The sequence below is a fragment of the Dipodomys spectabilis genome, unplaced genomic scaffold (genome assembly GCF_019054845.1).
Source record: "Dipodomys spectabilis isolate Male_0828 unplaced genomic scaffold, ASM1905484v1 ptg000019l, whole genome shotgun sequence".
Classification (NCBI taxonomy): domain Eukaryota; kingdom Metazoa; phylum Chordata; class Mammalia; order Rodentia; family Heteromyidae; genus Dipodomys; species Dipodomys spectabilis.
In genome coordinates, this window is record NW_024870696.1 from 25,809,651 (window position 1) to 25,831,656 (window position 22,006).

At 38.1% G+C, this 22,006-nt stretch overlaps 1 protein-coding gene across 4 annotated transcripts in view; it reads right to left on the reverse strand.

Annotated features, from left to right (window-relative positions):
• Nme7 (NME/NM23 family member 7) overlaps nucleotides 1–22,006 on the reverse strand; it is a 95,403-nt gene that overhangs the window by 19,799 nt on the left and 53,598 nt on the right. For 2 of the 4 annotated variants that reach the window (XM_042674280.1, XM_042674281.1), the window contains one exon: nucleotides 5,268–5,375. The exons of 1 other annotated variant lie outside the window; for it this stretch is intronic. In XM_042674280.1, the coding sequence (XP_042530214.1) occupies nucleotides 5,268–5,375 (108 nt within the window). Of the gene's footprint in view, nucleotides 1–5,267; nucleotides 5,376–21,769; nucleotides 21,878–22,006 lie in introns of those variants that run through there. One more of the 4 variants, XM_042674282.1, reaches the window with a different exon arrangement.

A 22,006-nucleotide genomic window follows, 5' to 3' on the forward strand; every position in this document is an offset into this window, starting at 1 on the left:
CCAGACTGTGGCAGGAGGATCTGAGTTCAAGGCCAGCCTGGATCTGGACTTAAAAAAAACCACCTGGACATGGTCTCCCTGATAAGTGGATGCTAAATCCAAAATGTTAGGAGATGCGACAAAACTAACAGGACTTAAGAAACAAAGAACTCCCACTCATCTGGTTGAACCACTACTAAATATCCCCATGCTGCTGATCACATATATGGTATATAACATGTGAACACCGTTATACGTTACAGACTGTGATAGACAATTTGCTCCAGGAAAGTTAGAATGAACTTGTGACTTTAAATGAGCATCATTATTCCACAATACTGTGAAATTCCGGAAATTATGTAATCACTTAATCACAATAAAAAAAAAAAGAACCTCGGGGAAGGGAGGGAGGGAGGGGATGGTAGGGGGAAAACAATGGAGGGGGTAACAATGTTCAATAGGAAGTATACTCATTACCTCACTCATGTAACTGTAACCCTCTGTATAGTATCTTTACAATAAAAAAAAAACACCTGGAATATTAAATATAGACATGATATAGATCCGGGCATGACAGCTCATGTCAATAATTCTAGTACTAAAGGGGGGAAGAGGAGAGGGACAGGTGGGGAGGACTGAAGCAAGAGGACATGGAGGCCAGCCGGGGCTACACACTGCCTCAAAATCAGACAAGCTAATAATTTTTTAAGAAAAGAAAAGTAAGCCCAAAGAAACCCAAATAATACAAATACGGATTCAAGACTCCTATCGCAGACCTACTTAACCAGAACCTTCTCTGACACGTCCTAGGCCCTGCTCCTAGACAAACCTACCATGCCCATGTTAACCACTGTTCTGCTCTCACCTTCTGTAGGACCAATCTTTTCAGATTTCACATAAGATCATGTGGTTTTGTCTTTAAATGGATCAAAACATCACAGGGTGCCTGTGATGTGCTGTTTTTAGTTATTAATTTAAAAGAGACACACACACTATGAAGTCTCCCGAGGTGATCTGGTGCATGTCACTGACTGGCAGCATTGCATGAGACAGTGGTTCTCAAGCTTGACGGACACCAGAACCAGCTGGAAGTCGCATTACAGCAGATTCCTGGGCCCAATCTCCAGAGTTTCTAAGGCAGTAGGTCTAAGATGGAACCCAAGAATTTACTCTCCTGGAGAAGCATCAGGGGGATGATTCTACTGGAAACCTGATCATTCACCAAACACCTCTTGTCAGTCACTTTGAGAAGATGCTGCATTTGACCAATATCTCTCAGCTCCTGACCTGGACCATTCCACACTGGCTCACTCTTCCACAGATACGTTCTCATGGAAAAGCATCACCTGACATTGTCAGTGAGGCCCCTCTGCTCCAGCTGCTTCTCGCTGGAAGAGAGTTGATCTGTTCTTCAGAAACGCCTTCAGCCATGGCTCATCTACTTTCCACCTTTTTTCCTAACACCTCCTGCCACCTCATCTTTATAATTCCAACCACTCTTCCTAATGTCCTCAACTCTTTCCTCATCACACCTGCTTATTAAAGCTCTGTCGCCAATCTAATAACTGTTCATGGTGGAGAGGGAGGAGGGAGGCTCGAGGTGCCTGCAACCTCTCACATCAACTGCATTCTTACTACTACTCAAGTCTATATTCTGGGATCAGCTGTGTTTCTAAGGCTGTTTCAAATCTCCATTACCCCTTATTCAAAACACCTGGTGCCAGATGTTCTGGAGTTTGCAGTAATAAATGAATACTCTGTAAGGTATACTATATAATGTAATACATGAAAATTTCTGCATTAGTATGATTAGCCACACTAAGTATATTCTACAAAAATGCGACAGATTAGGCTTTACCATCAATCTTACAGAACATTGGTGTTCAGAAGTTTTTAGAATTAGTTATCATAGACAAAAGATGATCGTGTCTGAAGGATTATTCACTAGTGATAGGAAGTATCTTGATTTTTTTTCATAGTACCTAATGCCTCTGGATGAAGCTCAGTGTATTAATATAATTTATAAGCTCCTAAGCTCTTTTCTGGCTTATCTCTTGTCATTTCCCACTTCCTGGTCAAAGCACTAGCCCTGATCATCTATTTTTAGGTCTCCAGAGAAAACTGTTTGCTCTTGTCTTTGTACAAGCCGTTCCCTCTTTGATAGTGTACTAGTAAAGAATCACAAATCTTCTTCCTCTAAGATAGAAACTACAACTAAAGATAAGTTATGAGTGTCAGTCTGTGGAGAGGCCTATGCTAACCAGGGCTGATAAATCTCTTATCCAATCATCCTTGCTTCATTCACTTTTTTCCCCAACAGCATACCATAACAACATATACATGTATATCCAAATTCATATTTGCTTTAGTCAACTATATATATATATATATATATATATATATATATATACACAATACATATTTTTAATCTTAACATTTTATTTTATAGTCATAAAGTTGCATAACCAAGCTACAGAATGTTTGGAAAAGAAAACCAAAGGAAATTCACAGGGTTTCATTACTCTATAAAACAACCACGGTAAGTATTGACTCCTAGAGGCAGTGCCACTGGGTACCACTGGAGCCCTCTTTACTGCGGTGCCCAGACGCAGTGGTTCTCACTTTTTATTGTTGTTGTGCCAGCAGCAGCCTGCACTTATGGCTGGTGCATCTCTACCACTTAAGTGATAGGACACCATTTGAGTTATGCCTCTACTTCCTTTATTTTGCTGCTTAACTGGGGTAAGAGTCTTATGAATTTCCCTTCACTTCACTGGCTTCACAGATCTCAGCCTCCTGAGGTAGCTAGGATTATTGGTAGATACCAACACCCAGCTGCTTTTCATTTTTAAGTAATATAAATAATATAAATTACATATAAAAATAAATGATATAAATAATCTAAGCATTCAAGTGAAGAAGAACTGGCCTATCATTTTCATGTACAGAATTCAAACTTCAATCATACCTGATTGAATTTTCTACCATAATCTATGTACCAATTTTAAGAATTTTAATTTCTGTGCATGCAGTTTAGGGTTTGTTTTTTTTTTGCTTAGAGACAACCAGGAAATAATCCCAAGAACAGACATAAAGGTAAAACAAAAGAAAGAGAAGCAGATTTATTTTTTAATGACATCTGGGGAAACAGAGAAAATAAAACTGATTTCCATGAGCAGCAGGAACATAGGTCAGCTGTCAGATGAGGATTAATATGGAAGTGGAGCAGAGACAAGACATATATAAGGATGAGTCATAAAAGAAGCATCATTCGCTTTTTTGGACAATGAGGAGCCAACAAATGACTTCATGTATGACTAATAGATGCCACACAGCAGAATAAAATATCTTGCTAGAACTGTAGGTAAAAGCTAGCTAAAAAAGCTTCTGATAAGCAAAGGAATTAATGAATAAATTTAATTAAAATCTCTGCTTGTTATTTTCAAAGATTCCAAGGTCAAGAAAGTCAGAGAAAAATGGACAAACTGCTCTAGATTGAAAGAGACTAAGAAGAAAATTAAGTGAAATGCATGATTCTGTCTTAGACCTATTTGCTATGAAAGTACCTTATTGAGAGAACTGGTGGAACTTGACAGTCTGAGAATTAGATGGCAGAAATGTATCCTATCTTCAATTAACCAGCACAAAAGCTGGACGTGTGCCTGAAGTGGAAGAGTGTCAGCCTTGACTGGAAAAATAAGCGAGAGTACAAGGCCCTAAGTTCATGCCCCAAAGTAGAAAATAAAAAGTAACTACTGCTTGCATAAAAGGTGAGGCATGTGTATTATATGGATTTGGAGAGACTCAGAACTATACACATGACACCCCCACATTAATATATAAACATACTGTCATGTTAATCAAGGTCCTACTTGCATCTTCCAGTGGTACAACAAAGCACTTGACAGAACACACATAAAGTTCATTTGGAGAAATACATTTAAGAGAATAACAAAAAAAAACTTTTGTAAAGTATAAACGGCAATAATAAAAATAGTATTTTGCTGAGACATACTAATGGGCTAAAATTTAAAGTCCATAAACAAGTTTAGGTATTTGTAAGTATTCAATAAATGACGAAGAACAATAAAACAATAGAATATACAATGTGGTGACAACTTGCAAAATCCATACCTCATCCAAAAGATCAAATAAATTCCAGGTGGTTTATAAAATTTAAATTGAAGAAGAAATATGGGGAGGGGGGGAGACTTTTATATATGACTTCAAAGGCAGAAATAATAAAAAAGACTAATAGATTTTTACACAGAAAGCAAGTAACAATCACAAAAATATAGATTAAGAATAGCAACTAGTTTTGGCCATTGCTATTATAATCACTTAAATTTGTCATTTTTCTTTAAATTTCATTTAATTTCCTTAGAAATACATAAAAGCTTTAAAACTACAAATAAGTTAAAAATAGCAACTTCTTAGCTGACCTTTCTTTCTTTGCTTTTAGCTTAGAAATGAGCCTTTAAGCCCCAAAATAGATTTTTACTTTTTAAAATCAGTTTTCATTTTTTCTTATTTAAATTAATTAAATAAATTAGAGGTCAAAATATGGCTCTGTCTTCTATTAAGTATTTGATTTGGGGATGTTACTTAACCTCTCTGTGTCTCAATTTCATTTTCCAGAAAAGATAGACATAATAATACCAGGCTATTAGTGTTATTATGGTTTTGTGAAATAAGTGATTTATACAAAGCATGTATCATGGTAGAACTTGACATATAAAAAGCACTAAGAAATGGAGCTATGAGATTTTATGCCATTTGCTTTTCTACTGTGCTCTTAAATTTCAGTGGAATATTTTCATGACTTGTAACAACATGGTCTGACAAATGGTACTGCCACCTGATTTAAAAACTTATGTCACATAATTTAATTGATGCTGTAGTGTCTTGCTTATTATTTTAAACTATATCTTTAATTCTTTAATGAATATATATATGTTATATATTTAGCATCCTAAAATTTGAACTCTTTTTCTCCTCAGAGACAGAGCCTTATAAAGGTGTCCGGGCTAGCCTGGAACTCCTGTGTTCAATGGTGTTAGGGGTAGCCTGGAACTCCTGGGATTCAAGCACTTCTCTTGCTCCAGCTTTGGAACATGTGGGACAAATCCATCCTACCGGTCCTTTAAAGTTACAGTCCAATGTTATCAGATGGCCAAGTAACAGTGTAACCCTAGACTATTAACATGGCTTCTCCTACGCCGGATTTTCCTGCTGGGATTCCTTATGGGACTGTCATGTGAACAGGAGCTGGCCCGTCCCTGGCTTACCTCTAGCAGGCCGTCCTCTGGCAGATCCGTACAGTGAACAGCATTCCGGATCTTAGTTTTACCAAAGATTGCTCTGAGGGTGTCAGGGCGCAAATGCCGGGCAATTTCCTATTAATATACATTTACATAGACATTAGTCTTATGACGAGCATAAGAAAAACATTAGCTCTATGAAACACTTGAATTATTTTTATTTATGAGATACATGTTGTACACTAAAGATGCTAGTTTTTCCTGCAAACCACATGAATGTATGAAAATTTCACACCCTGAAAATTTTGCATTTACTCTTAAGAATTCCTGTGGCCCAATGTAGAGTCTATTGCAATTTGTGTTAGAGTGCAAACAATAATTACATTTCCACTTGTCAACAGATTATTAAAAATCACGCAAACTAGGGAACCACAAAATGGGGAGAAAAAGGACAAAGGGGGAACTTATGCAACAGCGATACTCACAAGACAGTATGTTGGAAATGATCTGTACAACTGGGGAGGGGTTGAGGGGGAAGGAAAGAGGGAGAAATATGAGGGTAGGGGTAACAAATCAGACAAGAAATGAAATCACTACCTTACCTATGTAACTGTAACCCCTCTGTACTTCACTTTGACAATAAAATAAAAAAGCATATAAACAGTAAAAAAATCACATAAAACATGAGTCATTTCATTATTGTGACAACTTTTATAAAGACAGTAGATATCTAAATGATTTAACATAAACCAGTTTGATAGTATTGAAAGATTTAGAAGATTTTTTAGATGTTGTATCTACTTTGTATTAGCTCATTTAACAAGAAGCTACAAGTAGCCCTGAATTTAATGACAGCTGAAGGTTTTACCAACAAAAATAACAAAACAAGAGAGGTACAACAGGTTGACAATAACTTTGGAAAGGAAGGAAGGACATGGAGGACAGAGAGGGGACGAGATGATGACAAGGTGGGTCTGATGCGAGGGATGACTACCAACATAGCGACAAGATTAAGAGACAAGCTGTTTAAATTGAGATTACCAAGCATGGTAATGAAGTCAAGTTGAAGCAGGAATGTTGAGGGAAAGAAGACAACAGATAGGAGGAAGAAGGGAGGGAGGAAAGGAAAAGGGAAAAGGAAAGGGAAAGAGAAAAGAAAAGGGAAAGGGAAAAGGAAAGGAAAAGATAGGAAAAAGGAAAAGAAAAAGGAAAAGGAAAAGGAAAGGGGAGGGAGGAAGGAAAGGAGGAAGCGAGAAGAAAAATCGATTCCATTGCCACTCATATGAAAGTGTGGCATTATTTACAGTTTATAATACTGGATAGTAATAACAAAAAAAAACTATTACTAAAGGAATAATAGTGAATTGATTTTAGTTTGGATCACAATAAAGTATAATACATGCTTAAAAGATTTTAAAAACACTAAAATAAAAGTAAAATACTAAAAGTGAAGTGATCTTCCGTAGACTGATTTCTCCTTGTCATTTCCCTACTTGTTCCTAAGAGAGTCACATTTCTTCTCTTTTCTCTCCATAGTGAAAACCATGCACCATATACAATCCCCTCTCCCTAAAAGAACACAACTGTTTATCAGATACTAAAGGCAACCCAAAGCACCACCATACAATTTCAACCAATACCGTAAATGGTCCTTAAAATGTTACTGCAGTATTTCTAACTGCTCAGCTAAAAAAATTAGACTCTTTAAGTGAAATATATAGAGTCAACAACCTTCCAGACCACCAAATTCTCTGCATATCCACCGCCTTCTACAACCTTCCTTATACAACACCATCAAGTACTTACATATTTTACAGCTCATTGCAAGTACTAAAAATTCTACTCAGGTTATCCTGCAGTGGGAGGAATAATTCCTGCTTAGAGAATGACCTCTAAGACATGAGAAAATGTACCAAATAGAATTTTAATTAGCACAAAGCTGAAAACAAAGAAGAGAATGTTTACTGAAGTATTCTATGGCTGCACCATGCATGTTAAGGAATGTCAGTGTTTATTGAATAGGCTATAAAATTTATTCAATACATCTGGACAAAGAGCACATTGCTTCCACAGTAAGCCATTCTGGTTCTCAATAACACAGGAAAGATATTTGGGAATGAAAATGGTGTTCCATTTAAGAAACAAAATAAACTGGAAAGAGATGTGAAATATACTAATTATAAAACTTGGAATGAAGAATTTTGTGACCAAGTAGCAAATATATTCAAATAATATTTAACTTTTGGCGGCTAATCACTAAGTCACTAGTCTAGTCCTGCAAATATTAAAGGGAAAACTTCTACCCTGAATTATAGAGTAAATATTTAGTAATGACATAAGTATAAAAAAAAAAACTGACCATGGTTTCAGTCCTGGCAACCCCAAAACAGCTGAAAAAAATACAATTCATTCTAAGCATTGCCCTCAATCCAGGGACAACAGGCAACAGGGTCATAACATCCTACCAAAGGCCAACGAGGTAGCCACGGTAATTAAGATAGAAATACTCATGTCTCCAACAATCACCAGTACTCCTGGACAAATCTGACAACTGTGAACAGTGCATGCGTGCTAAGTCTTCTCCTTGACTCCTCTGGCATTTCAAAAATAACAAAGCTGACCTTCCAGCAATCTTATGCTAACTAACACAACTGCAGTTTTATATCCCTGGGAGATAGGCAACATCAGATTAAGTCACAGCTTAATGGAGTACAGGGAAGGAATTCCAAGTAGAAAGGAAACCAAGGAAGAAATCCAAAGGTTACTGCTATGTCCTTTTCAGAGGCCCTATATATTGGAGATGGGAAGGAAAAACTGGAAGAGTACAAAGGAAGGGGTGACACTGTCCAAAATAGAAATGTTCTCTTTGACTTACGCAACTGTAAACCTTCTGTAATTCACCTTTATAACAATAGAAATTCTTCAAAAGAACGCTTGCATAGAATTCAGAACAAGTAACTGTGAAGTTAAACTCACATACCTATTCACTAGTCTCACTGAATAAACCAGCTGGCACTGGAAGCTACAAAAATCAAGGAAGAATCATTAAGATGTGCCATTTTGTGAACTGTGACAGTCTTCACCTTTCACATTTCTTCAAGTAAAAATTAGGTATAATGTAAATTCATAGCATCTAAAGAGGATTGCAATTCAATGTTATTTCAGGTGGAACAGTTAAACATACAATCTTGTCTTTTCTTCTAGATTTTAATAGACCATAGGACATGGTAACCATTGCTCCTGAGGAGCCAACAATAGGCTCCAACTAAGACAAAAATGAAGTCTTATTGACAAGAGATTTTTTTTAATGGAAACTTGAACCCTCCTATATTTCTTCTTCTAAAAAAAACTGGAGAAATCTCTTTACTCACTTTTATAGAAAATGCTTTATATTTTAACAAACCTACAAAGAAAGATGCATTTATATGAGCAAAGTCTAAGAAAATAAACACTAGTATAGAGGAAAGTGATATTACTTTTTTGCAAATATTTTCCTATTTCTCCTCTACTTCCTAAAAATACTGTATTATAAGAGATGAATCTTTGAGGTATAGTTATATTAAGAAACTTGAAAGACATTCTTAATCATTTCCTGCCAAAAAACTCTGCACAGTCAGCCCTAATATTTTCCATCATTCTCTACTAGCCTAAAGAAACTTCAGCTCAGAAACTTCCTTAAAGGAATAATAATAGCTGCCTTTTTTGCAATTCTAATTCATTGCTGAATCATGTCAACACAAAGTGTTAAAAATTAGCTCCCTTAGTTTACTTGTGCCCATCCATATACATATAGATATACATTATAATATTTAGAAAACCACAGGAAAAGTCATTCCAAACTGCCATTTGATAGTGACTGAAATGAATTCTGGGCATTTACACTCTGGTCGTTCTGCTAGCACCTCAAATGTATATCTCACATCAATTATTTTCAGAACTAGCCCACTCCTCACTCTACCAACTCAATTTTTCTTTGATTCTTGGTGATGTCCTTGTCATCGCATACATTCACAATAGAGAAAACAGGGCTACTTCAAATATTTCATTTAATAGTCACAACCAATGGATCACTACCTCATTTATCCCATTTGTTAAACTGTCCCTCCATTTGTTCAGCAAGTATTTATTTACAGGGTTGGGGTTTGGCTATGAAACCTTGGTTCCAGCTACAGTTGATAGGTGGTTAAGGGCCTGGATGTCATCAGTAGATGAATCTTAGTTGACTGAGTAAAAGGTGGTGGGAGCTGATTGGAGGAAACAGGCCACTGAAGTGACTTTTGAAGGGTATACTTGTTCCCTTGCCCTCATCTCCCATGCTGGTGTGTGCTTTCCCTGTCTCCTGGAAATTATGAAACAGAAAAATGTCATCTCAGTGGAGCAGCTCTCCGTCACAGCTACAGTTATCAACTTGTTGTTGTTGTTAATGTACTATGTAATGTCTTTTTGCTTTTGTGTTTTCCCCCCTATGGTTTATCCCCTGTTGTCACTGTATTTGATTTTGGTTCCCTGGGAATTGTATATATGTTTGTCTGAATTAGGGAAGGGAAAGGGAACAACAAAATGGTGAGACAAAGGACAAAGGGGTAAAACAATGCAACAACAGTGATACTCACAAGACAGTATGTTGGAAATGACCTGTACAACTTGGGGGAGAGGGGAGAGGGAAAGGAGAAAAATGAGAGAGGGGATAACAAGTTCGACAAGAAATATAGTCACTATCTTACTCATGTAACAGTAACTGCTCTCATCACTTTGACAATAACATTTCTGTAAAGAGATTTCACAGAGAAAAAAAAGATACAGTGACTTGCTGTATAGCTGATATTTTATGTTCTCTCTGTAAGAGAAAATATATCTTTTTTCTTTGTTGTGTTCTGAATGTCAAGAACACCTAATGTATAGCAGCAATAAGCATGTAAAATGCCATTACAGATCTCTTCCTAGAGCTGAGAGGTCCACTGGAAATGAAAACAGTGTTTTATTCACCTTAGTGTTTCAAGGTTTCAATACACTTCATGAACTGAATCTTCTCCAGGTATTTTATATGCACTTTCCTTTCCTTTTCCTTCCTTTTTCCTTCCCCTTCCCTCCCCCTTTTTCTGTGTGCCAGGACTGGGGCTTGAGACAGGGCCAGGGCCCACTCCTTAACTATTTTGCTCAAGGATGGCAGTCTACCTCTTGAACCACATCTCCACTTCCAGCTGTTTGCTAGTTAACTGGAGATAAGAGTTTCTATGATGTATCTCCTCAGATCTCAGCATCCTGAGCTAGAATTACAGGCATGAGCCACTAACACTTGGTCTGAAATTCATGTTTCTAAAACATACATGAAAAAAAAAAGGTATTTTTGAAATTTATCTGACTGAATCGCCAGTGGAATAGTTCCATGAGCTCTGCACAGCACAGGACAGGTCTGGATATGATTCATGGCTGCTTCACCTACAGTTTCAGATGATCCTTCCCCAGGTAGTACAAACAACCCAACAGCACCACACAATGGACACTAGGCTCCAAACACAATTTGTAGCTCTTACTTCCCTAGGCCTGGTAATAGCCCATAGGCTAGAGGTCTGACCATTGCTGTGAGACTTTAGATATATGCTACATGCTTTTACTTCATGGTTTTATTGATTGGACAGCCTCTATAGCAAGTTTCATTTCATAAAAGTACGTCATAGAAGATTCATCAGAAAATAACAGCCTTCAAGGGTAAATGTCCTCTGAGTATGATATTTCCTGCCATGTATTTTATCTTGTGAAATCAACATTTGCACTCTATGCTGACTTCCTCACTCACTCTAATTTACTTAATATGTTGTATGCATTTTTAAAGCTGCCTTGAATTCACATTAAAGGAAAAAATTGAACTAAATAAATATACTGGCAATGTTCTAAGATTTTTTAAAGACATAGTTAACATAATATAATTATATATATTTACATATATTATCTACTAAAGTCATAAGTAACTACAGACACTTGTTACAAAAACTCAATCAGTTTTTAAAGCCACAAAATTGCCATTTTATACATTCAATATCTCATTTTTGAAAGCTTTACTTACTTTAATAAACCTATTAAAATCATACAATATTTTATAACCCTTTACATTATTTATTTAATAAGCTGCTCTATAGCAAATACTATTTTTAAGTCAGAGCAGAGCTGTAGCTTTTAGCTATTAAAAATACAATCACCATTTTTGTTATTGTTGTTGTTGTTGGTCATAGGGCTTGAACTCTGGGCCTGGGCACTGTCCCTCAGCTCTTCAGCTCGAAGCTAGGGCTGTACCACTTGAGCCACAGCACCACTTCTGGTTTTCTGGCTGTTTATTGAAAAGTCTCATGGACGTTCCTGTCTGGGCTGGCTTTGAACTGAGATCCTCAGATCTCAGCCTCCTGAGTAGCTAGGATTACAGGCGTGAGACACAGACACCCGGCACAATCTCTATTATCTGTTTGTGCTTTTTCTTTATATACATATATATATGTATGTGTGTGTATATGTGTGTGTGTGTGTGTGTGTGTGTGTATACATATATACATATACATATATACATATATGTATATATATGTATATATACACACACATATATGTTTTTTATTGTAAAAATACTGTACAGAGGTGTGTTTGTGGTTTTTAAACAAGAAAAACTGCAATACTGCAAACTAAGAGTCAAAATTCACTAGTCTAAGTACTCAGACTGACTGATAGTTAAGTAGCATTTATTTTCTTATATATATATTTTTCAGTTTGCTTGACTCAGAATACTTAAAATTGACTAGTGCTTGTTTACCAAGTAAAATTCTCTGCATAAAAGGGAAAAAAAACCATAAAAAACAAGTTCCTGTTTTGGCTACATTCATTGAAATTCATGTGTGTGACTTTTCCACACTGTGTACACAGGCTAAGGCCTCAAATCTGACAAGAGCATACATAGCAGACCCATAGGCAACACCTGCCCTGAGCCAGGCCTATGGACACAAATGCTGCTCACTGCAGGGCCTATTGTTTATGATCTCCTCAGGTTAATTAGTCTTCCAGATGTCAAGTACTTCTTTCATACACTAATGCTTTCTTAACCAAAAGAATCTTAAGAGGAAGAGAGAGGGAGAGAGAAAATGAGAAGGAAAGAGAGGGGGAAGGGAGAGAGGGAGGGAAAGAGAGAGGGAGAGAAGGAGAGAGGGAAGAGGGAGGAAGGGTAAGAGAGAGAGAGGAAAAGAAAAAATGGAACAGGAAAGATTTTATAAGGTTTGTAGCAGACTGCAGTCTGCCCTATATGGTTTAAGACCCCCAGCAAAAATCTGAAACCAAAGAAAGGGGGAAAAAACTATGCTTTTCCTATTCCTACATACTATGATAAAGTTTAATTTATAAATTAGGCACTGTAAGAAATAAAAATAGCTAAAATAAGAAAGAATAACTATAGCAATACACAGCAATAATTTTTTTAACTTTTTAAATATTTCTGGGATTTTCCATTTAATGTTTTGGACCATGAAAACAAATGTGTTTAAGATGCAGGCTACTGATATATAGCCCTATTTTCTTGGTACTGGGGTTTAAGCTAAAAGCCTTGGGCTTGCTCAGCTGGTGTACTGCCACTTTCCAGTTTGACCTTTTACTGGTTATTTCCGAGATGGACTCTAAGTATTCTCTGCCAGAGCTGGCTTTCAGCTGTGATCCTCCAGATCTTTGCCTCTTGAGTAGCTAAGCTTATAGGTGTGAGCCAGAGGCTCATGGTTATACTTGTGAGGAACTCTTGACTCTAAAGTGTTATACTCATGCATTTTAAAATTTATTGGAAAATTGGATCTGCTCCTAAAGCTAGGAGAACTAAAGAAAAGCAGAAGTCAGAGAAAGACTAGGTAAATCAGGTTACCAGAAATGTGTTCTGAAAGCTCTTTTAAGCCTGAATCTATCAAAGCAAGAAATCAGAGTTAACTTATAATCTCATTTAGTCTGGAATCTATGGAAAGGAGAGAAGCTACAGTCCATTTCTGTTGATTGGTTTCATAAATGGGGGAGGACACTGATAGAAGATAGAGTATCATCAATTACTCCTCTACATTGACTTAAATTTCTTCACTTCTTAGCACTATTTGTATACTGCAGAAAAAGCGGAACATTTAACAATTTTTTAAGATATATTTTTGTCCCTCTGCTGGACTGGTGGCCTCAGCAGCCGACATTTGGTGAAACTATGAGGTTGCCAATCAAAGTGAGGTTTGCAGACCACCTGCCTTAGAGCATTTGGGAATGTGTCATAAATGCTACATTAGAACAAGAAAATCAACCTACAGTTCCACAAGATCTCCAAGTTTTTCTGCACAGAAACATTTTAAAACACTGTGTCAGAGCATTTTCTTCTAGTACTAGAGATCCCAGAAGGTGTAATGCAGGTTTTCTAATTAGTCTCTAGGCTAGGGGGTGAGGAACACCTAAAAGACAACAAAGGCGGAGGCTACAATGCTTGATAAGAAATGTTCTCATTAGGGCTGGCAAGGTGGCTCAGGGGTAGAGTGCTTGCCTTGCATGCATGAGGCCCTGGATTTGATTCCTCAGCACCACATAAGCAAAAAGAAAAAAGCCCAAAGTGGTGCTGTGGCTCAAGTGGTAGAGCGCTAGCCTTGAGCTGAAGGGACAGCATCCAGGCCCAGAGTTCAGGCCCCACGACCGCCCCTTCCCCCCCCCCCCCAAAAAAAAGAAATGTCCTCATTACTTTGCCCATGTAATTATAACACCTCTGTACGGTATTTTCACAATTAAAAAAAAAAAAAGACAATCTAGGTGCCTAATCTAGGTGCCAGGTGAGAGCCTTAGACAGTACAAGGCGGAGACATTCACTCAAGTTGGTGGTATCTATAAGGAGAGACTGGGCTTGGAAAATAATAAGCAAGGGAATGGACAATACACTTAGGAGACCTCAGCATAAGTTTACACTAACAGATTTGTAAATTTTAGATAACCTAGCACTCTGGTCAGGTTATAGTCTGAGAGAAATGACATGGTTGAAATTCTAGTTATGGTTACTTAAAAATAGTGAACTCATCAAGCACCTGAAGCTCTGAAAGGGCATAGACTAGAAGCGTGAGAGCACACACTGGTTTGTTGTGAAGTGTACCATCTTTCCCTCCTATGTATACACTTCACTTTTTACACAGATTGAAGATTTAGTTAAAATGTAGGAAAACAAACATTTAAAAGGACTTTTAAAAGAAATTCTTTGAGGAGCTATAGACTTCTATAAAACAGACAAGCTATAAGTTATAGGTGAATTAACATTTTTGTGACATTTGAATTAAGTACTTTCAAAGAGATCGTACTGCACACGCTATTTTTAAAGTTGTTTTGTTAACTAGAAAGTAAGTTTGTCACTGGACAAAAATCAGCATCCAGCAGTGAAGGGTGGTGCGTGTCTCCATGGTCGCCATGGGACGTCCCCTCTCTGGGCCCACAGGTGGTAGGACTGTCACCGGGACAGAAATACAGTATCTCACTAAGGGCATCCCAAGAACACGGCAGCGCAGGACTACTCCTGCCACCAGTAACTGCCTGGACTCAAACCTGGCACTGGTGCCAGTGGCCTCTACTTACTGACAGCCTTCCAAAGAGACAGGCTCTTTCCTATCTCAAAGTGGTCATTTCCCAGGGTCTCAGGAAGATTTAAAAGGATTCTCCTCCCATCTAGGCGATGAACTAGGGGGCTGCCATTTGAAACTGACAAGCAGCACATTGGCACCAGGGAGATACAGCCTGGCGCACGCTGCCCAGGGCCTCCTGGGATTTTGAAATGCTAGTGGCTCGGCCTCCTCCCACAGCTCATTGCTTTAGGAAGATTGAACCCTGCCATCCAATGGTACTGTGGGCATGTCTAATTAGACACTGGCTATTAAAGACGTCCACAGCAAGAAAGCCTCTCCATGAAAAAAAAGAAATTACTAAAAAGGAAGTAAAGTGCCAGGCGCTGGTGGCTCACGCCTGTCACCCTAGCTACTCAGGAGGCTGAGATCTGAGGATCGAGGTTCAAAAGCCAGCCCACGCAGGAAAGTCCCCGAAACTCTGATCTCCAATAAACCACGAGAAAACTGGAAGTGGCACCGTGGCTCAAGTGGTAGAGCTACAGCCTTGAGCTGAAGAGCTGAGGGACAGTGCCCAGGCCCAGAGTTCAAGCCCCATAGCTGAAAAAAATACATATATGTGTGTGTGTGTGTGTGTGTGTGTGTGTGTATATATATATATATATATATATGTTAAGCTAAAAGATCTTACACAAAGGAGTATCACTCCAGTACAAATGATTAATGTAGGTAAAAAGATATAAAAGGAACACCAGGAAGGAATTTCTTTTAAATAACTAAATAAAGGAATGAAAAGAGAACATTTTTGTGAGTGCTCAAACTAATAGTTGGGACATACAAGGACAAAACAATCCAATATGAAAAATGGGGAAATAAAAAACCAGTAAAATGTAGAAGGAAAGCAAGAGAAGGTCTGCTATGGAAAAAAATGTATACAATCCCTCCTGCCCTGTGAGAGCCAACGGGACACAGATGAGAGTGAGGGGCGAGAAGGCGGGCGTCAGAAGCGATAGGGACATTACTCCTACCCATTACAGATGCTCAGGCCACATGAACAAAGTCCTAAATATTAAGTAGAATAATACGAAATCCAAAGGGTACATATGCACGTATCCTCAACAGGTTAGAATCACATGGGTAACAGTCTCTTGATGGATTGTTTCCAGTATTTTTTCTCTTATTTTTCTCTCATAATGGATTACTAAAGTGAAATTGAATGTTATCAAACAAATCTGAGATCCATGTCTAGGATGATACCAACAAAATATCAATTGGTTCTATTGTCACAGAAAGAAACCTTGCTGCTCTCTGTATAGAGACTCAACATTTGACAGTATGCTGTCAAATGCTTGAAGTTTTGATGTTAAATGCAGTTATAACTTGAAAAAAGGTATTTTTAGATTCTAAATCATAAAAATTCAAGCTGGAACCAGTATGGTAGCAAATACTTACTATTCCAACTCTTAGGAGGTGGAAGCAAGACTCAGGATCTTAAGTTCAAAACCAGACAGGGCTATGTAATGATATACCCTGTCTACGAAACAAACCACCACCACCACCAACAGAAATCTCCACCTGGGTGCCTGTGGCTTAGACCTGTAATCCTAGCTACCTAGGAGGCTGAGAACTGGAGGATCACAAGTCAATGCCAGTCCTGGCAGAAAAGCTTATGAACTCTATTCTACATTTCATCAACAAAATAACAGACTGGAGGTATGGCTCCATTAGCAGAGTATCATCTGTGGCAAGAAAGCTGAGTGAGAATATGAGGGCTTGAGTTCAAGATCCAGAACCAGACACACACACCCTGCCCCCCCCACAAAAAAAATTAAGATGGTATCAGGCAGAACAGAGTTCGACTCTTGGCTTAATTCTTGTTAAGAATGAGTCCTTTGGAAGCTGGGCACTGGTGGCTCACGCCTGTAATCCTAACTACTCAGGAGGCTGAGATCTGAGGATCGCGGTTCAAAGCCAGCCCGGGCAGGAGAGACCGTGAGACTCCTATCTCCAATAAACCACCAGAAAACCGGAAGTGGCACTGTAGCTCAAGTGGTAGAGCGCTCGCCTTGAGCTGAAGAGCTGAGGGACAGCCCAGAGTTCAAGCCCCACGACCAACAAAAAAAAAAAAAAAAGAATGAGTCCTTTGGAAAAATTAAAGACAAAGATAAAGAACTTTTTTCAAATAAGCCCTTTCATCCCTGAAATGGGCACCATCCCTTCTATCTTAAAAAGATGAAGTCAGTAAATAGGTACGAAGCTTCCGGCCAGGGAGTTAGAGCAGCAGCAACAGCAGTTTAGGAGATGTACACTTCCAAATAAACAGACCAGTAAACAAACAAAAGTTCTTTCCTTCCTGCAGTCTACATGCTAGGGAAAGGAAACAAAAAATAACTGTGCTCAAATATATATGACATAAAATGTCTAGAAGCTAGTACTTACTACAAAAAAACTTAAAAAATAAGTGCAGGGCAATAAATGGAGGATGCCAATGTTTCAGTGATAAATGGCGGTGAGAAGTGAGCTAGATCTCTTTGGGAATCAATCATTCAAGCATAAATACTATGACACAAAAAGCAAGCTACTAAAAACCAATGCGGGTGATATATAAATGGTGCTTTGTGGTGGTGTCCCAAAGGATTAAAGAAGCTCAGCCTGCTGTGAGAATCTTATCTGGAAATGCTCTCACAACTCTAGTTCATTCTCCAAGCTAGTCTTAACTCCTCCTCAGTCTATCAGAGAATGGTGCTCATTAAGCACAGCTCTTCCCTTTGATGTGGTAGCAGCAACCATCAACACCAGGTTCACCAGAGAACTCAGATGGTTCCCTGGACCACTTCTTCATTCCCCACACGGCTTATTTTAGTTATCTACTATCTACCTTAGTATTCAAACAAAACTTCTCTGAGATAAGGGATTTGTGTGTCAACTCCAAACTATGTACTATCTTATCTATCCCTGGGCAGAGGAATATCTGACCCATAAAAGTAACTGAGTACAAGCTGAATAAATGAAAGCAACAATTAAGAATTGTTTTGTTCTTTTTTCAGAAAGAAACCACAGTCTGGAATATCATTAACAAAAGAAGTCAGAAGTCAGAGATTTAACATTTGCAATTTTGAAGATTGGAGAACAACTCTAAATCTAAGTGATCTGCGCAAGGGTGTGATATAGCAGAAGCTGCACAGGACAATCCCTTAGCAAGTGAGCCCAAGAACCTGGATGCGCCACCTCTTGAGTGAGCCTGTGAGTCTGTCTCTCTACTGGTGACTGGTCACATCTCTATTGAGCAGCCTACTTTCTATAAATGAGACTCAAGGACTCAGGACTCAAAGACTCTGTCACATATAAATAGCCTTCCAAATACTCATTTCTAATCTAATCATTAGAGCTCAGTCAGTGGTCAGGGTGCAGAAATGGTTAAGAGATTTGCGTTTGCTGCAAGCTGAGTGAGTGGCCTGCATAGGTCTCTGCATGTTCTCATGCTTCCGTCTCCTGATATATAGAATAATATCTTTCCAAATTACTGTTAGGAGCAAATGAGGCACTGAACATTTAATTGCTTTGTAATCTAAAAAATTATTTAAAATATATTATTTTTCAAAATAATTAAGATTTTTTTGTAAAAATTCTAGGCTTACAAAATACCTGGAATTTATATTCATTTTAAGTATGTAATGGAGAATGAATCATTATTTCTAAGATATAATTCATTTTACCATCATGACTAAAAAAATTATACAGTATTTAAAAAGCAAAACTAAAATTATCTTCTCGGATGTCAAGACTCTTTAAAAGAAAAACAAGACCAAAAATAAGTATTTCAAATTTAAATATTTATCTGGAACAATAATGTATCAACAGAATAGAACAGAGTTGAGAATAACCTATCTATCATGTATAGGTTATGAAGGGTGCTATTACCATCCAATAGAGAAAGAAAAGTTTTCTCAACAAATGGCATCTACATAGGTACCTGCCAAAAAATGAAGTTCAACCCATACCTCACACTATACAAAAATAACTGAACTGGATCCAAGACCTAAAGTAAGAAACTAAATCTCTAAACTCTCAGAACAACACACCAGTAAGAAGTTGATGATCTTAGATATGATAAGAGAGTCTTACATATGATATCAAAAGCAGAACAACAAAAAAAAAAAAACTATCAAAGACTGGGCAAAGGGAAGTGCCTAGTGGGTGATGTCTGTAACCTTAGATGTTTAGGAGGCTAAGATCTGAGGATCATGGTTTGAAGCCAGTCCAGGCAGAAAAGTTTATGAGACTCTTAGCTCCAATTAATCAGCAAAAAGTGGAGGTATGACTCAAGTGATATAGCACCTATCTCGAGTGAAAGAGAACAGAAGGCCCTGAATTCAAGCCCAGTACTGCCACCTGCACACACGCGCGCGCACACACACACACACACAGCCCTGAATTCAAGCCCAGTGCTGCCACTGTGCACGCACGCGCGTGAACACACACACACACACACAAAGCAAAGGCCAGAGGCAGTGGTTCACATCTTTGCTTATCCCTCCCAAGGCCAGCCAACTTCCAGACTGTAAAGAGCTTGCCTGTGAGATTTCCATTAATACACAATCTGACCTACTCAGAGCCCACCCCAATCCTCCTCCTATGCCCTGACTAAATATTCCACCGTCCAGGTAGAATATCTCAATAGCTATGTACATATGACCATATAAGATGACACTAAGCAAAATGAACTCCAAGATATAGACACAAGAGGTTTTACTTTGTTCTTGTTGTTTTTAATGTATTATGTGATTTCTTGTTTCTTTTGTGTGTTCTTCCCCCTATGGTTTATCCCTGTTGTCACTGTATTTGATTTTGGTATCCTGGTATTGTATGTAGGTTTATCTGAACTAGGGAGGAGAAGGGGAACAACAAAATGGTGAGACAAAGAACAAAGGGGAAACCAATGCAACAGCGATACTCACAAGGTAATATGTTGAACATGAACTTTACAACTTGGGGGGGGATGAAGGAGGAGGGAAAGAGAGAGAAAAAATGAGAGAGGGGGGGTAACAAGTTGGACAAGAAATGTACTTATTACCTTATTTCTATTATTGTAATCCCTCTGTATATCACCTTGACAATAAAAATAATAAAAAAGTAATAAAAAAGACACATACATTGAAAAGATATGTTAGGTGGGCATATGTTAGGTGGATTTCAATGCTGAAGGTTTTAAAGAACTTTATTCGTATTCCATATGGATTGTAATCAGCTAACTCTACCCACTTCAGAATTTCCAAAAGCAGAACAAGAAAGCAACATCTGTTGGTTCCAGCTGGGTAGAAATAGAGCACTTTTTAAAAATAAAATTTTAGTTAAAAATCTATGAAATTAAAATGGAAGGCGCAGAGTATAAGCTGATTATTACCAGACCATTACTTTAAGAACAAAACAAAACGGACACATCCAAGAACCCTTCTTCCAACACCAAGGTGTTTTCAATTTACTGAAAGCTGACAGGTACTTAAGAAATAGTCTGAATGCATTTCTGGTATCTCTATTTCCTACTTTTGAGAGTAAAACAACTTATATGTACATAAAATTTAAACCAATAGCTTAGGAAAAAGACATTTAAACAACAAAATTTAGACTATTCCAAAATATAGTGATCATTTCTTCAAGAATTTCTTCATCCAGATTAGATAACTATCTTGTCACTCATTTCCACATCTAAATTACCCATAAGTTCTGATAGCTGTCTTCACAAAAGTCCCATCATCTCAATCAATTATCAGTTTGCCATACAGCTCTAGCACTCTTCTAAAATAAAAATTTGGCTACATCAATATCCACGTAAACTTTCCCATGGAGTTTTCACTGAACTTACAGTAAATACAGACTGGTTACTGTGATCTACTTTGGCCTAAATAATTTCTTCAACTGCATTACAGTCTATTCTCCTCTTTGCACTCAACATCAGAGTCAAACTGGATTTCTCTCAGTTCCTAAAATATGCTAGGTTCTCACAGTCTCACATGGATATTTTTTTTTTTTTTTTTGTCGGTTGTGGGGCTTGAACTCTGGGCCTGGGCGCTGTCCCTCAGCTCTTCAGCTCAAGGCGAGCGCTCTACCACTTGAGCTACAGCGCCACTTCCGATTTTCTGGTGGTTTATTGGAGATAGGAGTCTCACGGTCTCTCCTGCCCGGGCTGGCTTTGAACCGCGATCCTCAGATCTCAGCCTCCTGAGTAGCTAGGATTACAGGCGTGAGCCACCAGCGCCCGGCTCACATGGATATTTTTAAACCTTCAGAATTTAGAATAAATGAGAATCATTTGCAAACCCCTCCCCCATTCTCAACTTAGCTAAAGGCTCTGAGGATAAGCCCTTACACAATGATCACACTTCTTTAAAGCAGTTAACATAGTTACCATGTAGGCATATCTATGTAATTATCTAATGACCATATTCCTTACTAGAGTACACATTTCACATGGACTGAGCTAATTAATTAGTCTATCATGCTCACCCCTAATTCTCCACATCCACAATGCATTTGATAACTTTGTTTGAAAGAAAATTAAATTCTAATTCAACAAGAAAGGAGGTATAAGGCAAAAATCTCTTAGAGTGAAACTTCCAATTTATCCTCTGAGTTTATAGCATAGAGAATCTCTGGAAGTTTTATTCATGGAGACTTTTTGAAATCTGCACTACTAGAAGGTATGCATATATACCCAAAAAGTTGTTGTTGCTGCTGCTGGTGGTACTGTTCTGTTTGTTGCTTAACATTTCTGTTCTATGGTTTGAAATAGACAGTATTCCCCCAAATCCCAATACCAAAGCACTGGCCCCAGGGTAGAAGTAATAGAGGTGCTATGGACCTGTGAGGAGTAAGTCTTCTGGAAAGATCTTTGGATCACTGAGGCATGTCTGTAAAGGAGATTGTAGGACTTACATTTCTTAGTCCTCGCTTATGATTTCAGTGTTTTGTGCTGACACCGCCCATTACTTCACCAGAGTGTCTTCACCAGAGGCTCAAAGCAATAGGGCCACCTGATCTCAGATCAAAACCCCAGAACTGCGAGCCAAACAAAAGATGAATTTTGACAGCCAGAAGGAGGATGAGCTTTGCTTTGTAAAATACAATTAAGCAAGGAGTTAATGACATTGTTAGGTCTACCTAAATACAGAGCTGGCCTATTCATTA